The following is a 25442-nucleotide window of genomic DNA, read 5'->3' as shown; positions in this document are numbered from 1 at the left end:
GAAGACAATATTTGCCAGATAAACCACTGCCAAAAATGGTTAAAACTGAAAATATGTGGTATAAAAGGAACTAATAAAAAGTTTGGAAAATTCACTCTTCTGGAATAATTTAGTCACCAAAAATGCTAAGTCAAAGAGGAACTATTATATTAGGTAGAATTTAGAAAAACATATAAGTAAGCCAGTTCATTTGCTCAGAAATTTAAAGTATATTCAATTTTTCCAGTGATATGCTTTTATCAGCAATTATCAAATAAGTAAGAAATTTAGTGGTTTTCTAATTAATAAGTATGAAATCAGAGAGCCACTAATTTTGAAAAGAGTAAGAGTCTTCACTATGTTGTTCTAAAAAACTAATAAAAAGACAACACAAATTTTAAAATCCAAAAATTAAACACCTACCTTTCCCTCCTTGGTTCATAGCACCAGTGTCTCGTCCACATTGTCCTTTATTATTTACACCAAACGTCCAAACTTCTCCATTCTTCATTAAAACACAAGTGTGAGCTTTGCCCATAGCTACCTGAGTTACAAAATGGCCCTTCAAATCAGTTACCAAACCTGTAGGAAAGATAGAAATTTGGTAAAAACAAAAAAGCCCTTGTGAGCCTAGTGAAAGAACTACCTTCGATGAAGAACTTTTTATTTCTGGGGCAAAATAATTAACTAAAATGGAAAATAAGTGGCCAAAATACTGACAGAATATCACTAAATTAATTTTTTAATTTTATGATGTAGCTTCAATGAATCTTAAAATGTTATCATCCAGACGTAGAACAAATCTTTACTGTAGCATTATCTCAAGCTTTTTCCAAATGCTTCCTCCAAACCGACACCTCTGGACAGTACTCAAAAGGGCCAGTAGTTCTCAAACTTTTCTATGTACAAAGGAGCCCATAAATCATTTACTTTACCTGCTTTGACCTGCCACAGCAAAACAAAGTAAAACACTCACCAGTTTACTGAAATGACATTGTTTTTGTAGAAACCTGTCAGACTTTCCAATGCTTTTCAGCCTACGATGCTTTCTTCCACAATCCAATACACAGTTATTTCCTAAACTTCACTTATTCACATATTACTTTCATTATACTTGTCATAACCAAGTGCCACCCATATTATCTACTTAATATTTTTTGCAACAACTTTAAATTGATTGAAGCATTTTTAACCTTATCAAGTAGTAATACCCAAAGATTATTGAATATTTTTCTAACATACATTAAAATAAAAACATTTTTAAAAAATTAAAGTGTTTGTTTTATTTAAATTATAAATAATATCAATCTCACATCACACTTTGGGAAAACTGTCCTATATTATTAGCTCAGATATCATTTCCTTAAGATGGCCTTCCCTTTTACCTTATACTAGTTTAGGTCTTTTATAAAGCACATCTCAAAAACTCCCACTTTTAGTATTTAGCACACTTGAAAAAGATGTATGTGTGTGTATAACAGTAGTATTTATTATTAACAGTACTAGCTGACATGCCTTGAGATCTGACATGTGCCAGGCTCTATGCTAAGCATTTCTTAAGCATTATCGCCTATAATTTTTATAACAACCATATGAAGCAGGTACTATCATTGGCTACCTTTTGCCAGTGGAAAAAAACAAAAAGAAAGGTTAAGTAAACTGTTACCCAATTAAAAAGTTTTGGTGCCAGATTGTCTCTTGGCTCCTCAAAAGGCAGGGACCCCATGTCCATCTGGTCTACCAATCCCTGACGTACCATCAGTGTTCAATAAATATATAAATTTTCACCAGCTCTAGCCAAGTAGACTTTAGTAAGCAGCAGTTATATTGAACATTATTTTTAAACTATACAGTAGTCCATGACAAAATTTTGATTCACTCTGACAGGCGAAGCCAACTGAGATTCTAAATATTACCCCATTAAGCCAGTTCACATATCATCTGGGTACAGCTCAACTTAATAATTGATTTGCTATAAATGCTCTATATATGTCATTTTCCCAGCATAAGACAATCACTTAAACTAATAATCATAAACTTCATTAATTCCGGTTTCCTTCTTACAAAGAAATTCAAAGGCTTTACATATTTATCTCACATAAAATCCTTCCAAGTGGGATGCCTCATTCATTATACTCATTCTAACTGCTATAAAGAAAATCCAACAAACAAGTTCTTGAGATTATAGTTTATAAATATAAAACTATTTAGCTAGTGCTATTCCTCATACCTACTTCTTAAACTTTTGGCTTATCAGTCACCCAGTCACTTAACAAGTAATTCTTGAGACCCTACCATGTGCCAGACACTGTGCTAGGCACTGAGGATACAAGAGCCAATAGAGAGAAAGAGAGAATTTCACTCTAACAACCTACAGAGGAGATACATAATTCCACAATTATAAATCAGCTTTGTTATGAAAATCATTTCCCCAAGGTACTAGCATTACCCCAAGGGACATGTCACATGAGCAACTAACTGAGTTTACAGAAAGCGTCCAGAGAAAGTAATAGCTAAGGTGAAGCTTCACTTGCCAAGCTCTATGACTACATGTATATGAAACTAGCAACAGTGCTCCTAGTGACAAGATATGAAAGCAAATTTGGAAGGAAATGTAAAAAAAGTAGGGAAAGCATGCTACAAATACTAATTTTATAGACATATCTTTGTAATACATAATGAATTAGTATTGAAACTTCTTTGCATACAAGCAAAAAGATGTTTAAGGTTTTTTACTTACTTGAACTATCAGAGTAAATGGCATCTTTTCCAAACATGTATAGTTCTCCATCTTTAGAAATAACAGAACTACTTCCATTATTACAGGCTGTATACACCACAATCTTTCCTTCCATCTTAATTATCTTTTTAGGTTTGTAGGGTTTTGATTGTCGTCTGCTCTTAGCTTAAAATAAAATTAAATTAGTTTAAGACATCTACGTACAAACAATAATAATGACACGTACATAAAGTCCAAAGAAAAAGCTTACAATTTGCATTTATGATACATTTTATTTATTTATTTTCACAAAGGCCTGGGCTTCCAACATGCAAATTAAAATGAGTCAACCTGCCAGCCTCAACTGGTCCATTAACATTTAGGCTATCACTGCCAGATCTTCCTTCTTTGTAATGCGCTGAAATTTCCAATGGGAAACACTGGTTTTCTACGAAAATTCTCGGGGGCCCAATTTCTGGATTAGCTGTTACATTATCAACACCATCACACTGTCATATATATAATCTCCTTTTCTCTCAAAGTGCAACTCACATGTATTCTTACACTAGATCCTGGAAAGTAAAATAAGTTCCTCAGTCATTAAACAAACATTAAGTAGCCAAACCAAATCAATGAGATTGTAAGGAAAGGAGATATACAAATGGAAGGAAAGTGAATAAATCTAAATGCGGTAATTCAAGAATCCTCTGCTCTCAAAAACTAAATCCTTGAAATATGCAAAAGATGGGAAACCTCAATCAGCTGTTCCTTCAGCCAATCCCAGTTCCTGCATGCCTTTCAGAATTAAAACATATTGCTGCGCTGGAGTTTAAAATACAATTATATTTTTCATATAACATGATCCATTTCCATATATACAGCAACTACTTTACCTGGTGCTCAAGCGAAGAAAGAACAATGTCCTTTAAATGCTACAAGGAAAAACTGGCTACACTGAAGTTTCTGAGAGATGGTAATAGGCTTTATGGCTATTTTAAGAGATTTTTCCAGAATAACTTTTATTTTCACATGATTTTTACATCATGTGTTGACTTAACCTAATCCCTTGTAAGGCGCTACTCCAATGTGCCACAATGTACAAAGTATGTGACAAGTTACAAAAAGAAAAATGACACTTTTAAGGAAGACTTTGAGCAGAAATATAGAAAATATAAGAGATAAATAAAATTACTTATTTTTCGTTGCTGAGCAATGATTTCATCATAAAGAAATAACACCAAGAACAATAATCCATAACACTATTACAAAAGATTACATAAGGTTTATCTTCTTTCTGGAATATGTATTCCTTCCAATGTCTTGGAGTTCCTAAAATAATCTACTGGAATAAATACCTTTTTAAAATAGCACTAACAAAATAAGCATATATTCTCAGATGAATAGTCATGTATCCATAAAGCATAAAACTTCATGAAGATGAACTTTAGGAAATAAGCAGCTACATTTCTTTAACAAACAGTAATGCACCACTATGAACTAAATATATCCCAATGTAAAAACCTGTTAATTGGTGAGGTTAGTGTTAGTGAAAATGATAAACTTTATTAATAAATTTCACATTATTTTTACTAAATGCCCAGCTGATCAGTCAACTTACTTGACTCGCCATCTTCTCCTTTACTAGCAGATCCTGTAAAGAATATGCTTCCATCTTCTGCAACTAAAAGGGCATGAGAGCCATCGTGTCCAACTGAGAAGTGTACTATCTTTGGAGATTTTGTAATTGGTAGCTCAACCCATTTTCCTGCTGAAGGACCACCTTGTTTGATTCCAAGACTCTGGTATTTGCCAGTATAATATATCTTTTACATGAAAAAAAAAAAAGAAATTACAGTAATTTTGAGAGTAGTGCATCAGGTATCACATGAGAGAAAAAAATAATGTAGACATTTTATTGCAAAACAAAAATAACAAGAAACGAAACTTTTCTTTTTACACTATATTCTGTGAGCTGAGCAAGAGAGAAATAACATACGTTTTGCCAAAAGAAATAGTTCATAAAGGTTTTTGTATCTATAGTTATAATTGTTCATATTTCCATATTTCCATCTCTATAATCTATAATTTAATGATACATGCTCCTATCTTCCCCAACTTGCACATTGTGTATTTCTTCACAGTTACAGTCCTATTCATTAAAATTAAAACACAAAAAATGAATTCATCACAATTCAAAAAATTATAAGAACTCCATAATTAAAATTAAATATCTATAAAAAAGCAATATTTTATAAATTTTATAGTTTTATAGCCTTAAATGTCACAATTTTGTTTCAAAATATAGGCATACATCAGAGATACTGCAGGCTTGATTCCAGACCACTGCAATAAAGCAAGTTACAAATTTTTTGGTTTCCCAATGCATATAAAATGTTGACCCTATATTGTAGTCTATTAACTATGCAATAGCATTATGCCTAAGAAAATAATCTATATATCTTAATTTAAAAATACTTCATTGCTAAAAAATGCTAATGATCATAGAGCCTTCAGGAAGTTATAATTTTTTTATGGTGGTGGAGAGTCTTGCCTTGATGTTGGTGGTTACTGAAGGTTGGGGTTGTGGCAATTTCTTAAAATTAAACAAAAAGGAAGCTTGCCACATCAATTGACTCCTCCTTTCATGAAAGATTTCTCTGTAGCATGTAATGCTGTCTGACAGCATTTTATACACAAAACTTCTTCGAAAATTGGAATCAATGTTCTCAAACTCTGCTGCTGTTTAATTACCTAAGTTTATGTAATATTCTAAATCCTCTGTTGTCATTTGAACAATATTCACAGGAGTACAGCAAAGAAACGACTTTCTTCACCCATCCGTAAGAAGCAACTCCTCATCTATTCAAGTTTGATCATGAAATTGTAGCAATTCAGTCCCATTTCAGGCTCCACTTCTAATTCTATTTCTATTGCTATTTCGATCACATCTGCAGCTACTTCTTCCACTGAAGTCTTGCACTCCACAATGTCATCCATGAGGGCTGGAATCAACTTCCTCTAAACTTCAATTAATGTTGGTATTTTGACCTCTTCCCACGAATCACAAATATTCTTTTTTTTTTTTTTTTAAGAGTCTCGCTCTGTCACCCTGGGTAGAGTGCAGTGGGGTCACTGTAGCTCACTGCAACCTCAGACTCCTGAGCTCAAGTGATCTTCTTGCTTCAGTCTCCTGAGTAGCTGGGATTATAGGTGCACATCACCGCACCAATTAATTTTTCTATTTTTAGTAGAGATGGGGTTTCATTCTTGCTCAGGGTGGTCTTGAACTCCTGAGCTCAAACAATCCTCCCATTTTGGCCTCCCAGAGTGCTAGGATTACAGACTACACCAGGCCAATCACAAATATTCTTAATGGCATCTAGATTGGTGAATATTGTCTAGGTTTTCAACTTACTTTACCGAGATACATCAGAGGAATCACTATCTTTGGCAACTATAGCTTTATGAAATGTATATCTTAAAGATTAAGACTTGAAAGTCAAAATTACTCCTTGATCCACGGTCTGCAGTAAGGATGCTGTGTTAGCAGCCATGACAACAACATTAATCTCTTTGCACAGCTCCATCAAAGCTCTTGGGTGACCAGGTGCATTGTCAATGAGCAGTAATACTTTGAAAGAAATCTTTTTTTCTGAGCAGTAGGTCTCAACAGTGGGCTTAAAATATTCAGTAAATCATGCTGCAAACAGATGTGCTGTCATCCAGTCTTTGTTTTTCCATTTCTAGAGCACAAGCATAGTAGAGGTAGCATAATTCTTAAAGGCCCTAGAATTTTTGGAATGGTAAATGAACACTGTCTTCAATTTAAAGTCACCAGCTACATTAGCCCCCAACAAAATAGTGGGCTTATACTCTAAAACTTTCCTGACAGGCAATGACTTCACCTTCCTAGCTAAGAAAGTCCTAGATAGCATCTTCTTCCAATAGAAGGCTGTTTTGTCTACACCAAAAATGTACTGTTTAGTGTAGCCACTTTCATCAGTGATCTTAGCTAGATCTTCTGGGTAACTTGATACAGAATCTACATCAGCACTTGCTGCTTCACCTTGAACTTTGACGTTATGAAGACATATGACTTCTTTCTTTAAGCCTCATGAACCAACCTTGGATAGATTCCAACTTTCCTTCTGCAGCTTCCTCACCTCTCTCAGCCCTCGTAGAATCAAAGAGAGTTGGGGCCTTGCTCTGGATTAGGCTTTGGCTTTAGGGAATGTTGTTATTGGCCTGATCTTCTATCCAGACCACTCAATCTGTCTCCATATCAGCAATAAGGCTGTTTCACTTTCTTGTCATTGTTGTGTTTACTGGAGTAGCAGGTTTAATTTCCTTCAAGAACTTTTCCTTTGCATTCATAATTTGACTAAATATTTGGTGCAGTATTTGGCTAAATATTTCAGCCTATCTCAGCTTTCAACATTCATTCTTCACTAAGCTGAATCACTTCCAGCTTTTGATTTAAAGTGAGAGATGTGCAACTCTTTCCTTCATTTGAACACTTAGAGGCCATTGTAGGATTATTAACTGACCTAATTTCAACATCGTTGTGTCTCAGGGAAGAGGGAAGCCCAAGGACAGGGAAAGGGATGAGGGAACAGTTGGTCAGTGGAGCAGGTAGAACACACATAATGTGTTTTTTTTTTTTTTTATTCATTAAGTACATCGTCGTATGTGGGCACAGTTTGTAGTGCCCCAAAACAGTTACAATAGTAACATCAAAGATCACTGATCACAGATCACCATAAAATATATTATGATAATAATGAAGAAGTTTGAAGTATTGTGACAATTACCAAAATACAAAACAGAGACAACAAAGTAAGCATATGCTATTGGACAAATGGCACCAATAGACTTGCTCAACATAGGGTTGTCACAAACCTTCAATTTGTAAAAAAAAAATACAATATCTGTGAAGGGCAATTAAGCAAAGCGCAATAAAATGAGGTATGCCTGTACTATTTTCAACATGAATAAAATGTTGCCACATAAAAACAAAATAATTTTAAATCAAAATTTTAAATTGATGATGATTAAACATGTGAATTATATAAACTAATCAACAGATTATACCAAATATCTCTTAAAGCAGAGAATGTTAACTTTTACTCCCAAAGAGTAATTTACCTTCCCATTTGCTGTTTTCATTAGTGCAAACTCTCGTCCTGCACCAAGAACGGCTGACTCCTCATCAAATCCTGTACCTAAAACACAAAACTAATAAATACTATTGCAGTTCTAATATGAATAATTCCAAGTAAAACATGTACTCAGCATGTATTGGGAGTGATTGAAATGTTAACAATTAATATCACTCAAAAAAAGATGACAAAATAGGTCATATGCCTGAATTTTTAAAAATATTAACAATAGGTACACTACTCTAAGGAAAGTTACCATAATCTTATCTTGTTCCAAATCAGTGCCAAACTATTTTTTGAAATATAAACAAAAAAAAAATTTTAAACTCAAGGTCAGGAATATTCCTTGAAATAATGTATAATGAACAGATTTTTATTATGGATTTATTAGGTACCAGGCATTATAGAGTTCATGAGCCTCACCTCATTTGATTCTTAAAATTACATTGTTCAGTCTACAAATGAGCAAATATAAAGCTTGAGGAAGTTAGTCCAGACACACAGCCTGTAGATAGTTGAACTAAATTATTTCAGATTTTCTATCCCTTGCTTTTTTCTACAGAACATTTTATGTAGCTACTGCATAAATTTAAATACATATTTGTACATTAACACACAGAGATTCTTGTGTATATTTTCAAACTGTAAAGCTATGAGTAATTGTAACTTTATATGTGGCACATTTTGTGCTTTTGTCCAGTTATACAAACTACTAATTAATTTATGGGCTTTTTAAGTTTAAAACCTATAATCTCAATTCAATATTTTTTCTATGGAAAAATTATAAACAACACTACACAATTAAATTAAAATATGCAAAGTAAAGTGCTAACATCAAGTTTATTAGATTTAATGAGATAGCAATCAAAAATGGTGGATCTGGCAAAGAACCCAAAAGTTAAAGAATGGCACTATTAAACTTGGATTGGCATGGCAAACCAAAATTGAGAGCCCTGTGGAACTTGTGATCCTAATTATTTCTACAATACTGCAAGAGTAAGTAGATTATAAGTCCAAGAAATACTCTGTGGTTATATTTCTGTACCCAAATGAAAGACCACTGACAGGTTTGTGAGGCCAATTACCATTTTCAAAATCTATGGGCTCATTCTATGATCATTTTGAAAATCTGTTAAAAAAAAAATTAAAGATTTCAATGAGAAAACTATGTATATTGTTATAGTAATATTTATAGTGTTTTCAAATTTTTAAATAATTAAAGATAGGACATATACAATAATGATGTTCACCAGTATCTCTCTATAATTCTTATTAAATGTAAGTTTATTTCCTTTTGCTCTATTCAAAATGAAAATGGAAAATTATTAGTCACTTTCTTAAAATATCTTCAAATATCTGTTTAAAGTTTCTATTTCCTACTTATGTTATACATATTAATTCAAAATTATGTTTTATAGTAACAGACACAAAATAGCTGTTAAAATACAAACTGAACTGCTGAAAACATAATGTTAGTTTTTAAAAGAATAAAGAATCTGAAAATTAAAACATGGTAAAAATGCTTATTTTGCCATCTTACTTATAATATGCAAATCCTTTTCCAGATCAAATAGTGAGATACCACAGGCATGTAAGCATTTTCTGGCCAGTTTAAGTTGTAATTCTTGTTGCAGCACAGGTTCAGTGCTTGTGGCAAATATTCTGACAACAAAGCCATCCTTAAAAAAAGAAAACATCCACAGCATTACATTGCATAAATTGGTCTTTCAAGGCTCTATGGTCTATCCAATAAAATCTAAATAACTTAAGAGAAAGGAATTCTAGTTACACTGGTTACTCATAATTCACAGTACTTACATCTCTTGAAGCAGCTATCTGATTAATATATTCTCCATCAGTGAATAAAATATTTTGACCTTCAGTGTGGCAATCTGCACAAAAGGAAGAAAAAGTAATTACATTACAATATAAATGATCACCTCACAAAATGAATTTACTCCTCTGCTGAAGTCAAAATGAGAGCTCTCCACGCAATAAGGATAAACTTAAACTCAAAAGGAGACTGTGCTTTTTAATAAAGAATTACAAATTAGCAGAAACTAAATAATTCAACTAATAATACTTATTCCATTTTGTGCTTACATTTATAAATCTTCTACAACCAAGGACTTGAGATCCCACCTAATTTCAAAATGAATTAGTATCAGATATAGTCTGATAATAAACATGCACCACGATGAACAAACTATAATATTGGTTAAAATCATTTCAACACAATCACATGCGATGTAGGCAACACTCTACCCTCAGACATATATCACAGTCATTAGTGTCACAGAAAAATACAGACAGACCTAAAGCTTCTGTATTGAAGTCTATCGTGTCCAACTACAGATATCCCTTGCTTTGTAAAATGGATGATATTCAAAACCAGTTCTGTATTTCCCACTTAGAAATGCAACGTTTGTTTCCAGCACTTTTAACATTTAGCATGCTGTAAACTTTTTAAACATTCGCCCTCCCCTCCACAGAGAAGACAAATCTATGCTCACATGTATCTTTTTGTCTCAAAGTAGTCATATGTCTTGATTAGAATACCGTATTTTGTCAATACTATATGTATCTCTGTAGAACACTCCACTATATACTTTGATCAAAATAATGCACAAGCTCAATTGCAACAAGGGATACCAGTATTACAGAAGGACCACTGGAACATGTGTTAGTGATTGCTACTAAATAACATGAAACTACAAGCAAAATCAACATCTAAGTATAAACTTTATCCTTTTGGAAAAACAAATGTTCAGCAAGCATGTATAAAAGCACACACACTTCCCAAAATAACTGCAGAGAACTAGGATGAATCTCTCCAGTAATCATAATACCAAAAAAAATTTCATTTCTAGTTGCACCTGAATCAAGAAAACAGAAAATTCTGTTTTGGAATGCAGTAATGGAGCCCACCCAAATAAGCTGAATTACTCTGTATCTTTGCCCAGGAGCTTCATACTAGCATACTTCCTTATTATAAATATGCAAAACACAGGCAGACCCTTACCAAATAGAGAATTCAGTGATCACAAACTGGAAATAGAAACTGGGAGACAAGGCCCACTGGTAGCCCAAGAGACTTGGTAATCAAAGAGAGGAGAAATCGAAAGAAAGAGTTCCTAGTCCACTGTACAGAATACAAAGAGGCGCAAGAAAGATGCTTCTCAAGCTCTAAGCAGTAAGATTTTAAACTAAAAAGCAAAGAAGAAAAACTCATTATAATTTCAGACAAATGCAGGGGTGAGGAGTGAAGCGGCGCAAGAAGAGTAGCAAAAAGCCTCATGATTTGAGGCAACCTGTCACCAGACACAGACAGTAAATGACATAAGGATACAATCCAAAAGATATACTGAGATTTAAAGAATAAAATGACAATTAACAGGGGGAAAAGTATGTTTTAAGCTCACCAATACTAGGTTAAAATAACTGTTTTGTAAACTAGACTGTATAACAAGTTGCAACACGAAGCTCAAGGAATTACCTGATTTATATCAATTTTAAATATGGTTGCTATTCATTACTATTTATAAACCTGACAATTCACTTCTCCTTGATAGGAAACCTACAAAGCAGAGTTGTCCCCACCTAGGAAAAATAAAAAGTACTACTGAAGAGAATTCAGTCCAGGTCAAAGAAAGGAGAAAATGACAAGAGGCTTCTTTGGGCTTGATGGAGGAGTCTTCCTGACATGTGATTTCAAGACTTTCTCTTTATTCTTTCTTTATCCGCTGTGTAATATTGTAAGACAGTATCTTCAGGAATATATCAAGGAACATCTGCCAGTTCGGAAGACACAGAACATGGGACTATCCTCCCAAGTGTGGTTCATTCTTCATCATTAATACAGCACATATTTATGAAACATAGGAGGCCACACTTCTATTGTTCAAAGTTGCATTCCATATGTTAAATGATGCAGAAGGATTTAACTGAATACGGTCATTAAACAAGCACGGTGGAATAAATAAAACAGCTTTAGCTAGATATTTTCAAATTGTCTTCTCAGTCACAATCTCTATCAAATGAGCAGGGCTTCTCAGAAGTGAATTCTTTATATTAGTATACATCTCTTATGGAGGACGGGATTTGTCAATTTAGAAATATTCTTCTACAACATTTTCCTAAAATGACTTGAACAAAGAGTGACAGTGATGCTCATTCCAGTACAGCAAAAATGGGAAGGCTCTCACTCCAATATTAATCAATGGAATATATTTTATAATATTAAAGAGAGGTTGTAGAACACTATTTAATAGCCTGGAAATATATTTAGAATATGAAGTGAAAGGGACAGGTTAAAAACACAATATGTATCATGTGATTGTTTTTTTACAAGGATGTACATACACATAGGAAAAATAACCGAAGGGTATTTAACAATATGTTAATAGTGTTTACACATGGGAAGTGGGGTTGTAATAAATTTCAATTTATTCTTTTTTGCTCATATGATTTTTGTACAATAAATATGACTTTTAATATACATATTTATGTATGGAAAGTGTGCATGCTATTAATATTTTCAAAAATTATTGTTATTATGACCAAAGACATGGCCCAGGACTTGTGATGGCGAAAAAAACAACCTGCAGATATATCTTAAAACAGATAGTTATTTACAAAATGGTTTTACGAAGTCATCTGTTTTCCAAAGCTGTTCTATTTGTGAAATGGATATGAAATATGGCATTTACTTTAACATGGTGTCATGTATGCTAATTTGCATGTATGTATAGATAGCAAAGTTCCAATAAATGTTTGATGAAGTTATAAGAATATTTTAAAATTTAACAAGCAGCCTGGGAACAATTATTCTTCTCAGTGTGTTCTAGAAAACAGTAGCTCTCATTTTCAGATGGTCAAGGCCATAGAAGTAATATTGGTGCTTACTATGAAATTATTGGCAGACACATTAAACATTCAAGATTTTAATATAAACAACTTTAGAAAGTATCAAAGGTATAAGCAAACTCAAAGACCTTACAATGAAGCTATGCACTTTCATAGTGTTCCACAAAATTTGAGACCTAATGCCTCAGAATTTAGACAGCAGTGATTTGAGTGATGAATATATGTACACACCTTAAAATTAAAGTAAAATGAATTGTGTCCAAAGTACCTTATAAGAACATTATTAAAAAGTATAAATAATGGAATTTTTAAAAAATTCCTGACCCACCCTAAACTCGGTCTCTGAAAACCTTTTAAAATAAAGAGGAAAACCCAAGCTCACTGCTGCTGAAGTAAAAATAAACACGTTCTTTGTAGTAAGTCATATGAGAACCAGAGCTGTGGTCTGATTAAGAACAAAGTAACCCCCCTAAATTCAGCAGCTAAAAAATCTTGGTGAGGTAAGGGTAGGGGATTGGGCCACAGCTGGCCAAGAATTTGAAAACAAATATTAAAATGCTTTATATATGTCTGATGTCTATTGTCTTGACATGTATTAACTTTATATAGACTGTACATGTTTTGCATATCCAGATTTTTTTAATTCATTTGTAAGCAAGCACTATTCCTTGCTAATCATTCTTTGTATGTCTAAATAGTCTAACATGCACATTTCTTAACATCACTTGTGAAGAAAAAAAATGACTAGTTGAAACATACCTGGTAACATTACAGTACCATCTTGTTCCAGTGTTTCAGGGCTTATTCTTATGGCTGTCATGCTGTGGTTATTCACATCTCTATATAATAAATAACCCTGACAACAACAAAAATTTTTCCTGTGTTAAACCATTTTTTCATTACCAACTCATCAGAAAAAGCAGCCATACAGCTCCATATTGAGGTTTTTTGAGGTACAATAATATATGTATAATAATATATCAGTATTGAAATTTAAAAGATATTGAAGAATAAAAATATAAGAACACGGATATACTTTAATAAGAGGAGGAATTGTACCTTATGGGGAATCAATTTAACATATTATATTTCCAGATACATATATAAGGTACACTAAACAGGACAGTACAAGTACAAACATTTTATTATAATAAAAATCACTATCTCACTTGCCAAGTAAATAATATAAATGATTAATTAATTTAATACATTTTTTAAAGAAAATAACTGAGGTATTTAGGCTGCTATTTCAAAATAAAAACAGTAGTGGTTTTAGATGAAGTGATATGTCCTTTAAATATATTGGTGCAATAATATATTTGCTATGGCATTATTCCTTAGATAAAACACAAGGGAGTGGCAAATTAAAATTTGATGAGATATTTTATACCAGGTTAAGTTTTAAGAGATAATTGCTGAGAAATTAATTTGATATTTAAAATTTAATTTCAAAATCTCCCCAATAGTTGATATAGCAAGATTATTCTTCACATAACAACAATAATAATTTCCTTAGTTTTCAAAATACTTTCAAATATCTTTCATCATTTGATGCTGACAACAAACATGGTGAGCTCAGCAAGGCAGGCACACAGGGACATCTTTATTCTCTATCCTTCCACAAGGGAATTTGGGATTTGCCTCTCAGAAGGGTATAGTATGAAAATAAATATCTCTGGCCTCTCTTGTCCATTCTTCATTCATTTTTCTCCATGGGAGGAGAAGTAATATATCCAACTGCTGACCTAGGAAGAGGCTGACACATATCTGGCTATGTTGGTCAGGAGATGAAATCACAGAATTAAGAAAGCAACGTGGGCCCAGCTCTTTTCTTTCTTTTGTGATTTTTTGCATGATCCTCCATGCAGGTGGCTGTGCCCAGAAGGTACTAGATCTAGACTTAGAACGAAGCTGTTTGTGGCAAGAAGCCCTAAGTTGGCCTCAGCTCACATGTGCATTTCTAGTTTACATGTGCTAATAATAAAGATGGTCTTTGATTCTTATCTAGAGGCTCACTTAAACAAGAACTCCAAAGAAGATACCGTTATTCCCATTTGACAGCTACATAACACAGAACCAAATAAGTTAAACAAGTTACCCGGAGCCTCACATCTAGTTAACAAGCAGGACCAGAACTAAAATTGAGTATCTTAAGAATTCTCAGCCAATGTTCTTTATACTACTTATACCATTGTTATAACTGTATTATTAAAAATATACCATTTCTGTTTAAATAGAAGTGATATTATTTATTGATTAAACCACGTTTTAAAAGGTAAGAAAAGTTTAGTTTATTCTCTTACCTGAGCATACCCTAACCAAGACTTTTTTTCTTTCCTGTTTCTGATGCGGGATGTAGAATTGTATATATGGCCCTGCAAAATAACAAAAGTCAGTCTATCAACTGTTTCATAACTAATCAGTATAAAATAATACAAATGGATGAGTAACATTTAATACATATACTTCAATTACAATTTTCAAAGAAATATCATTACACCAAAATTAGATAGTATTCTAAAAATGAAGCCAGAAAACAATTTATTATGGTTAAAACTTTGCTATGATAAGAAATTACATTACCCTAACTGTTCCACTGTATCCAGAGCCTATTTTGTATAATCCATCCTTGCATAACAGATAAAGAAAAAATCCATCATTCTGCAGTAGACACTGATCATCTTCATCAACAGATACTTCTTTTAATGGCCACTTGTGCATTAAAGCTGCTTTCTTAATGCCATTACTAAACCAGTCCTGAATTTGAATTTTTCCCACCAAAACTGCCTGTACGCTTCTCTGTAGCGAATTTAGTATTGTTGGCACCTATTCAAAAGAGAGGAAAAAAAATGAAAAGACATTTTAGAATGTTCCAAACACAAAACAGACAAAATAAAGATACTTTATAATGTAACATTTATAAGAAAATAAATTATTCAGAATAATAATGTTTGGCATGCCTGCACAAAGTACCAACTAAAAGTTCATCTAAGAAGCAAATCTCAAGCAAACTAGACTTCCTTAATCTTAGGATTTCATGTCATTCACCAATTCTATAAAATCTTAAATATTATTTCAAGTACTCTATCTCCACAAATTTATTATTGCATGATGGAACTCAGATTGTATTAATACATTAGATTTTCTCATTCTCTATCCATGTTTCTTATTTTATCTTTCATGTTTCTCTGTTTCTCTGTGCTATATTCTGGGTAACTTCTTCCTCTTCATCTTTCAGTTCACTATTCCTGTGTTCAACTAAATATTATCCACTAGTTAACCCATATTTTAAGTTCCTAATTGTAATTATTTGGTTTTTTATTTCTAGGAGCTCAATTTGGTTCTTTTTCTAATGTCTGACTACTTTTTATATTCTTATCCCTTAATCATACTTTTGACATTTTCTTTTATTACTTTAACCATACTGAATATATACACAAACACACATACATATTCTATATCAAGTAATTTCAATACATAAAGATTTGGAAGGATTGATTTTGCTGTATTTATTTCTACTATCAATGATGGCACCTTTTATCCATGTGATTTTTTATTAATTTGTGCGCTCATATGCAGCAGTGTTGTCTCTGCAGGATACCTTTGAAATCTGGAGTTATCCCTCAAGAAAGGATTTTAGTCACCATCAATAAGGCACCTCACAGTACTACCATCCTTATCCTGCTTTAAACTCTCAGTTAAGCTTTTTGGAATAGACAGGTAATATGCATTCAGGTGCCTAAACAATTTGAGATGTTAAGAGTTATATATTTATAAAAGTATTTGTATATTTTAAACATATATTTAAATTAAACATTTGCCAAACCCTTGAAGCATGTCTACAAAACACAGCTTGAAAACCACTTCATTAGAAGAACTTCAAAATAATTAAAGACCTTAAGATGAGACAAAAGGATTCCAAGCAGCGCAGAAAGGAAGAAAAGAATAAGAACAAAATTGGGAGTAAGGGGATTGCTCATGTTTGACAAGTGGAGTTCAAGATCATTGAATGAGACACAGAAAATAATCAATAAACTCCTTTTGCTATCTCTGGCCTGCTAATAACAGGATTGAGGCAGCTCTTCCATCTGTCCTGGAGGTTTTCCAAGAGGCCAGAGAAAAATAGATAATCAGGACTTGAAATTATAACTTCTTTCTCAATTCCCAGAACGTTTCAAAAGAATTAAATCAAGTTTACCTATAAAGAGGATTGTATTTCCCACCACTAACAGTGAAGAGCTTATTTATTCCACAATCGGATATTAAAAGCGTAAAAATCTTACACGCATAGCTGAAGTAACTCAGAAACAAATCAATTCATGAAAAATCATAATCAACGGACCAAAAGTATAAGAGATCAATATCATATCTTTTTCTTTGAAAAGAGAAAAAATATTTAACACTATGAAGGAATGCCATCCTTGAAGATTCAGGGCAAGATGAGAGGTGGAGGGAAAGCAGAGAGCAAGGGAATGCAAAGAAAGAAAAGGTTGTGGTGTTCATGCAAAGACCAGGTTAAAGACATAAGAGTTTTTACCAAAATTAATTTTATTATATTAATATTTAATGCTACAGAGTTAAACACATGCATAGTTTAACTCAAATATTAATACTATAGACTATTTACATATCAACCTTGGACAGATCAAGTTACTGTAGTGAGTAAGAAAAAGCAGGGGTTTCCTACTGATAGAAATTGAGATGAAACTCCAACTCAGCATCTTACAAATTTCTAAGCAGCTATACATATGAAATACCTGAATAGTTTGGCAAGCATGGCTACCGTTGTTGGTCAGTATAGCAGAAATGGCCTGAAGGGTCCTTCCTGTTTCTCCCCAAGAAGCCACCAGACTAAAGAGGCAAGCACAGGAAAGTGCTGTCAGGGACTGCCCTGTGCTGTCATTCATTCCGGTACTTCGAACGGTGATTTCCAAAAGGAGTTGGAAGAGAGACTCTGTAAATAAAATAGATTCAATTATATTCATTCTATATACAGAACATTATATGTGCATATTGATTTATTTATACCTTGTCTCATAAACAAAATTTAAGGCACCAAGAACACGCACTTTGCATTAGTTTCTTTCTAGCTACGCTTTTCCCCAAAAAGTTAAAATATTTATATGAGAGCCTTTGAGAACATTCAATTCAACTCCTTATTTTTGTAAATGAAAAATAAAATCTGCCTAAAGTCATTTAAAACAAGCTTGCCTAGAGGCATTCACATATTCAAGAAAATTATCCTATCAAATAACAGACTACTCACTGCACTTATTTTACATTTTAGGTTGGGAGAAGTATGGGCTTCTTAAAATGTTAAGTGTCCAGAAAATTGTGTATATATTTATAAAACAATAGAACACATAAAACATATGCCATAATTTGTTTTAATATAAAATTAGCTTTATCATTAACATAACAGTTCACACTTATAAAGGGAGGATATAATTCATTAATACCCTAGAGAAACCTCCAAGTCAATAGGACAGATATACTTCTCCATTAAAGGATAAACAAAATGAGACACAGGGAGGTTGAAAGATTTTCCCTAAATCATAAAGCCAGTTAGTAGCAAAGATGAAAATATAGCATGAATGTTCTACAACCAACGGAGGCCTCCATACAAAATTCCCTAAACAACTACTCTCAAAATAGACATCTCCTGGGTATTTCCTCTGTAGAAGGAAAGGAAGAGAGATTTGAAAATCTTTAAAGAGTGAATAATCAAAGAGAGAAAAAGAAAGTCAGAAGACGGCAGAAAACTTGAGAAAGATGAAGACAGAGAAAGGGAAGGGAGAGAGAAAGATAATTAACATACTGTAGTTTTCCGAAAACAAAATGGCCACTTGTGGTTTATTTGGTAACTCGCAGAAACCTAGGTATCCCCTACCAATCTCTCATCTTCCTTATCTAACCCTAAATTAAGTCCTATTTATTTTATTAGGTTAAGTATGGAATGTCCAATTTCCTTAACTACTAAGTTTGACAGTTGACATCTCTGACATTTCACTTTGACTTGTGTGTGTGTGTGTGTGTGTGTGTGTGTGTGTGTGAAGGTACATTCTCATTCTTTCAAATGCACGTTTTGGCTTGTGATTATCTTTCACAATTTTTTTTAGAGCAATTTTTATGAAACCATACATAAGTCAAAAATTCATGTTATTTTCAAATATGAGTTCCATCGTGGAACCAATGCAGCACAGACAGCTCAAAATATCAAGGAAGTGATTGGGAAGGATGTAGCTAATAAACACACAGTACATTGATGGTTTGAGAAGTTCCATTTTGGTGATTTTTAACCTTGAAAATGAGCCATGTGGGTGACCTGAGACCAAAGTGGATAATGATAAGCTGAAAGCTGTAATGGAAGCAAATCCATCTCAACCTATGTGTGAATTAGCAGTAAGGTTTGACATTACTATTTCAACAATATTGGACCATTTGAAACAAATGGGCAAGGTAAAGAAGCTGGATACATGGGTTCCACATGAATTAAACGAGCAACAGAGAAATAGTCTCAAAGATTGCCTTTCTTTGCTGTCACAATATAAAGGTGAACAATTTTCTATATCGTATTGCTATGTGTGATGAAAAATGGATCCTTTTCGACAATCACAAGCATTCAGCACAATGGCCGGATGAAGATAAAGTGACGAAACACAGTCCAAAACTGAATATTCATCAAAAAAATCTAAGGGTGTCTGTTTGGTGGTCCAGCGCTGGTATTACCTATTACAGCTTCATGAAACCTGGTTAATTGATTACAGCAGATGTCTTCTGCACCCAGTTGGATGAAATGATGAGGATGCTTGTGAGCAAGCAGCTCTGAAACTGGTCAATAGAGACAGGTCAATCCTCTTGCAAGACCACATGTCGCCAAAAAAAAAAAAAACAAAAAAAAAAACCAAAAAACATTGCTCCAATTACGGAGGCTGGACTTGGAAATTCTCTGTCAACCACCTTATTCACCAGAACTGGCACTGACTGACTACCGCTTCTTCCAGGGTTTGGACCACTTCTTGCAAGAAAAAATATTCAATTCTCAACAAGCTGTGGAAAATGCCTTTCACAATTTCATTGCCACTCACTCTCCAGGCTTCTTCACTGCTGGCATAAAGCAAGCTACCATTAAGATGGCAAAACTGTGTCAATAGTTTAGGCACATACTTTGATTAATTGTACTGTTTCCTGTTTGAGATATAATAAATTAAACTTTTAATTCAAAATCGTACGTTTCATATTTAATGACCTAATACTTCCTAATTAATTCCTCCTCTTTTCTCTATTTCATCACTACCATTCCAAGATGTTATCACCATCTCTTAACTGGACTACTAAAAAGTATTCATAAATTATCTTCTACCATTCATTTTTGCCCCGTTATAACAGAAAATTTTCAAACCAAAAATCTAGTTACTTAAAAATCCATTCACTCCTTTGTTAATTCCTTCCTCTCTACTTTCCTCCTCATCCTTCTTTCCTTTCTTCCCCACTACCTTCATTTGTCTGTACATCCTTCATTTTCACTTTCCTTTTTTCCATCGATGCTTTCCTTTACCTTTCCCTCCAACTATCCTTCCTTCTTTCCATCCATCCTTTCACCTATTCTTCCTCTGTTTGTCCATTTGTCCATCCTTCCTCCCATCATTATCCTTAGCTATCTCATGTTTTAATTATTCAGCAAATATTTACTGAATTGTTCCTGTACACTGGAAACTATTCTAGGTTGGAGTAGTACACTGGCAAACAAGACAAAGAATGTTCTGCCCGCAAAAATGTTAGATTCAAGTGGAACAGTCCATAACTGAAAACAAATAATTTAGGAAAACAAATGTTATAAAGAATATTTCTGAAAAGTATAATAAAAGAGAATGACCTTCCATTCCTCCTAAAACAATAACCAAACTCTTTAACATGAGCTATAAGTTCCACATGTCCCTGCCTCCTTTGTCACCTGTTGCAAGACTCTCCCCACACTCTCCACATTCTAGCCATGTTAGTCTTTTTTCATCCATTCTGTTTTCTGTCTCAGAGCCTTACTACATGCTGTCCTTTCTGCCTAGAACACTTATAACCTACTTCACTCCTTCCTGTTCATCCTTCAAATCTCAAATGTCCCATCTTCAGGGAAGTCTGTTAAAGACTCTCAGAATTCCTCCTACTCTCCTCCATACTATTTATCCACATTTATAATTATGTATGTGTCCAACTGTCTTAGGCTAAGCACCATAATAACAGCAACGGTATCATACATTCAGCGGTATCACACACTCTTAGCACGGAACATGGGAGGTGCTATTATTACATTTAAGTGAATATTCAGAGAGAACATATACTCTAACCTTAAATTGAACAGAAAGATAGATATAAGGGAATGATTTTTTAAGTAGATGATTTAAAAATCAAAATTCATTTGCAAAGAGAAGAAGCTTGATGTATATTAATCATGAAGTTATTCTAACAGTAAGAGTTATACAAATATACATGTATTTTTATGAATAACTTATAAATAACCAAATGGGGAAAAAAAGGATAACTAATGAGATTGTGATATTAGATCAAAGGAAAAAAGTAGAGACAAGTTTCAACAGAAATTTAATATTAAGGAACCAAATTACTACTTATATCTTTGAGCTAATTAAACAAAATAAAAAATATAAAGTGATAAGAAATCTTTTATACACAAAAATAAGTCAAAGCAGTGAAGAGATCAGAAATAAGCATTGAAAGAGAGAAACCAAAGACAGAATAGCAGCATTTGAAAATGTTAACAAGAAAATAGAAATGAACAAATTAGTAAGGTGAAAGTTTTGATAGAAGATGATTGGACTAAAGCACACATTATAATTTCAACAACTAGTATTAAGAATAAGATATAGTTTATAAAGAATAAAGGAAAGAGAGTACTTATGTACAGAATGGATATAAAGGAAAGTGTGTAACAACTGAAGTGAGACAGAATGGTGGAAGACCTAGGAAGAAATGATTAGTGCATTGTACAAAGTATTAATAAGAAATATGATATACAAGTTTTAATGGATATTTTAAATATTCCAATTATTTGCTAACTGACAAACCAGAACTGAGAAAAACTAACAAAATATTCTTAAATAAATCAAATCTTCAGTAAAATGCTGTCAAGCCAAGTAGCACAGCACAATATTAATATGATCACTGGTGTTACAATAACCAACAAGATGACTGCTTCTCAATATACAACAACTTTTATTTGGCAATAGCATTTAACAAGCATGTGTGTGTGTGTGTGTGTGTGTGTGTGTGTGTATTTGAGTGGCAAGGGTGGGGGTTGTTGTTTTAATGGCCAGCAACCCTCTCCCCCACTAAAACAAAACAACAAAATCAAACACAAACCTTAATCACCATATGTGACCAAAACCACAAAAATCTGACATTTAGTTAGGTTCATGCAGTTAGGTTCTCACATGTGGGTCTAATAAAACCCAAACAGCCAAATAGAGAAAAGGAACCAAAGTCTAGTCCAGACATGCAGTCCCCAGACCAGCAACATCAGCATCAGCCAGAAACTTATTCCAAACGCAAATTCTTGGGCTTCCCCTCAAATCTACTACATCATAAACTTCAAAAGTAGGGCCCAGACAACTCTGATACGTGCTAATGCTTGAGAATGACAGCTCTAGCACTTCTGAGAATTTTCCTGTAATACCAGAAGGATCTAGAAAACTCTAAACTGGAGGCCCATGGTTAGCAGTAGAGAAAAGCAATTAGTCAAATTAAAAATTATGCTTCCATCTATATTTCTATTCCTTAATGCCCTTTAAGTAAAAACTCTAATCTTGTTTATAGTATTATGCATTAAGCCTAAATCACTGGCAATGAAAGGCAAGCATCCTTAAAATTGAAACACGCTTTAAGAAAAACAAACACTTTTATTTAATGAAAGTTGCTACTAAGTCAGAAGCTTCATCCATAACCCAAATAGATTTTTATTTATTTTGAATACAAAAGAGATGCCCTCTCGATTTAGAAACTAATTGTACTGTTTTTGGTTGTAACATTTACTCCTTTTTCCCTATTTTTTAAAACTACCGAAGTTAAAGAAAGTGAACGATGGCTATTTTAGTCAAAGGTTTAATAAGAACAATTTAAGTCAATAGTGACTTGAAGGTTTGAGATTATTTCTGGATTCCAGGATTTATGTTTTGCTTTCCCCCATCATCACAATCATCAAGAAATGTCTATGCATGAACTACAACTTTTAAACCATAACTCCAGTGGAACACAGCAAAATACCTTAAAACTTATATCCCTGCTACTTAAATAAAGACTGCATTACAACATCTTCCTAAGAGAAGTTATTCACTTTTTTAAAATTATAAATTGACAATTTATAATTGTATAAATTTATGGTGTACAAAATGATGCTATGATTTATGAATACAATGTGGAATAATTAAATCAAGCTAGTTAACATATCTATTACCTCAAATATTTAACATCTTTTGTGGAGAGAACATTAAAAATTTACTCTTAGCAAATTTGAAATGTACAATACTCTCATATTAATTATATTCACTTTTAAATGCTTCATTTGATGAGTCTGAGCTCTTACCTAGGACCTCGGGTGGCTCTGACTGGAGGCCTTCAGGCTGCTGACCCTGAAGCACGTTGAGCAGAGCTTGGAGACTCCTGAGACACAGGGATGGATGAGAAAATCGCGTCTCCTTGATCAATTCAAAAACTTCACAAAGTCCAACCTCAATAATCTATTTAAGATGAAAAAAAATTATACTTTATAACATGTAAGCTAAGAACACTTTCCAGGAAGTTTAATTGGTACAAGTTACTTCCACAGAAAATGATAAAATATTGCAATATTTAAAAGGCAAAAATAAAAAGTAACATTTTTTTTTTTAAAAACCTAATATGTTTCACAGGAAGATTTAGAAAATCACCTGGCTACACAAAAGGCTGATACTGCTGGTCTGAGGACTATGCTGCTGGTCTGGACTAGAGTTTGTGCCTTTTTCCTACTTGGCTATTTGGATTTTATTAGACCCACATGTGAGAACCTAATTGCATGAACCTAGTTACACTGTTTAAAAAGTAGTTTTAGCTACTTGGAGTTTTATTATGGAGCTGTAATAAAACATCGTAAAATGGTTTAAAATGGTGAACTAGAGACTAGATTGCATTCTCACTCAGAAGAAATAAGCTTCATTAATTCACAAAGTTCACTTGGTTGTACTCAAGTAAAACTCAGTACTATTTTTGTTAAAAGTCATGTCAATTGTTATTTATAACCAGAAATAGTCAACACAGCACATACAGTGAAAAGATTAAAAAAGGAACTTTTCATCTTAGCCTTTCCTATAATGGTACAATCACCATATTATTATTTATAGGTAGTGTCCCTTATTCTTGTAGGATGATTACAAAAAGAACTAAAAACTTGTAATTATTACCAGTTCTTTTACTGTAATATCTTATCATTCCCTCATCAGGACCAAGTAAAATCTGACTCAGTATCGAGCAAAAGAGATAAATCTATAACTAAAGACTAAGAGAGCAAATTGTAATGAACTGGTATAAGGACATACCTTCAGAAGACTGATAAAAAAAGAGACAATGAAATTCCATTTCTCAGTCAATGTCAACATTTTGAGAACCAGATTTATAAGATCTCATCAGGAAGTATTAAAAGTAAATTATTTGGAGAAGCAACAGAAAAACTTAAAATAAGACTAATTAGTAGAAACACCTCAAAGCATTAATTCTATTGGACACAATAGTGGAAGAATATTCTCTCTGCTGAAATTTTTGCATTAATTTATATATTACACAAATATCTCCTAAGCACTTATTTTGTGCAACTCACTGTAGGAGATATGAAGGCGTGCTAGACCTTGTCCTGTACGGTTTATAATGTAATAGGGTAAATGAGCCATGTATATAATTCTTACCCAGTCCAGACCTCCTTTATAGCATTTATTACCTTACAATGGTATAACTGACTATTTTTATTTCTATTTTCCCAAATATACTGTGGTCTCCTTATTAACAAGGAACATGTCTTAAATGGCTTAAACTCCCATGCCTAGTCCACCTCCTGGCACATGATGAGCACACAATAAATATTTAACTATTCATTCAGTTGTGTGCTTTACCACTGCATCTCAGAAATACATTTTCCAGGCAAGGATCAAATCAGTTGCAGGCAAGTCAATCTGCAGTTCTGATGATCATTTGTAAGGTTTCTGAAAAACACAGATATAACTGAGAAGTCAAATAACTAGTAGGATTGTCTTTAGAAAAGTTATCTAAAATTCCAGCAGGCTTGATTATAGCTAATATTACAGAAGAGCTTGCACAGAGTTTCAATTGATTAAACATACTAAACTATGAAATATTTTCATTTGATATAATATCTTTCCCTGGAATGGACTAGAAAATAAAATCATGCTGTCCAAGATTTCCATCTACTTATGTACTTACAGAAAACAGAAATCTGAAGTCAATGATCTCTTAAGTATAAAATACAGGGCTATATTCTCAGGCCAATGAGAGACTACCATATTCTATCATTCTTTAAGATTGCTAACTCTACTACAAAACGTGACTTTTCATAATTCCAAGAAGACTCTTTACAGATGACATTTTTTTTGTTTTTTTTTTTGAGACAGTCTCACTCTGTTGCCAGGGCTAGAGTGCCATGGCATCAGCCTAGCTCACAACAACCT

The 25442-nt window shown here is 33.2% G+C and overlaps 1 protein-coding gene across 1 annotated transcript in view; it reads right to left on the bottom strand.

Moving 5' to 3' along the window:
* MYCBP2 (MYC binding protein 2) overlaps positions 1-25442 on the bottom strand; it is a 251274-nt gene that overhangs the window by 185721 nt on the left and 40111 nt on the right. The window contains exons 4-14 of the mRNA XM_069467662.1: positions 23315-23468; positions 17481-17677; positions 15307-15549; positions 15027-15098; positions 13483-13579; positions 9676-9749; positions 9398-9536; positions 7844-7920; positions 4317-4521; positions 2720-2884; positions 403-561 (exon numbers count right to left, since the gene is read on the bottom strand). Coding sequence (XP_069323763.1) covers positions 403-561; positions 2720-2884; positions 4317-4521; positions 7844-7920; positions 9398-9536; positions 9676-9749; positions 13483-13579; positions 15027-15098; positions 15307-15549; positions 17481-17677; positions 23315-23468 — 1582 coding nt within the window. The remainder of the gene's footprint in view (positions 1-402; positions 562-2719; positions 2885-4316; positions 4522-7843; positions 7921-9397; positions 9537-9675; positions 9750-13482; positions 13580-15026; positions 15099-15306; positions 15550-17480; positions 17678-23314; positions 23469-25442) is intronic.

Source organism: Eulemur rufifrons, chromosome 4 (genome assembly GCF_041146395.1).
Source record: "Eulemur rufifrons isolate Redbay chromosome 4, OSU_ERuf_1, whole genome shotgun sequence".
Classification (NCBI taxonomy): Eukaryota; Metazoa; Chordata; class Mammalia; order Primates; family Lemuridae; genus Eulemur; species Eulemur rufifrons.
Note: the sequence above shows the minus strand (reverse complement) of the source record. Positions and strands in the feature narration are given on the sequence as shown.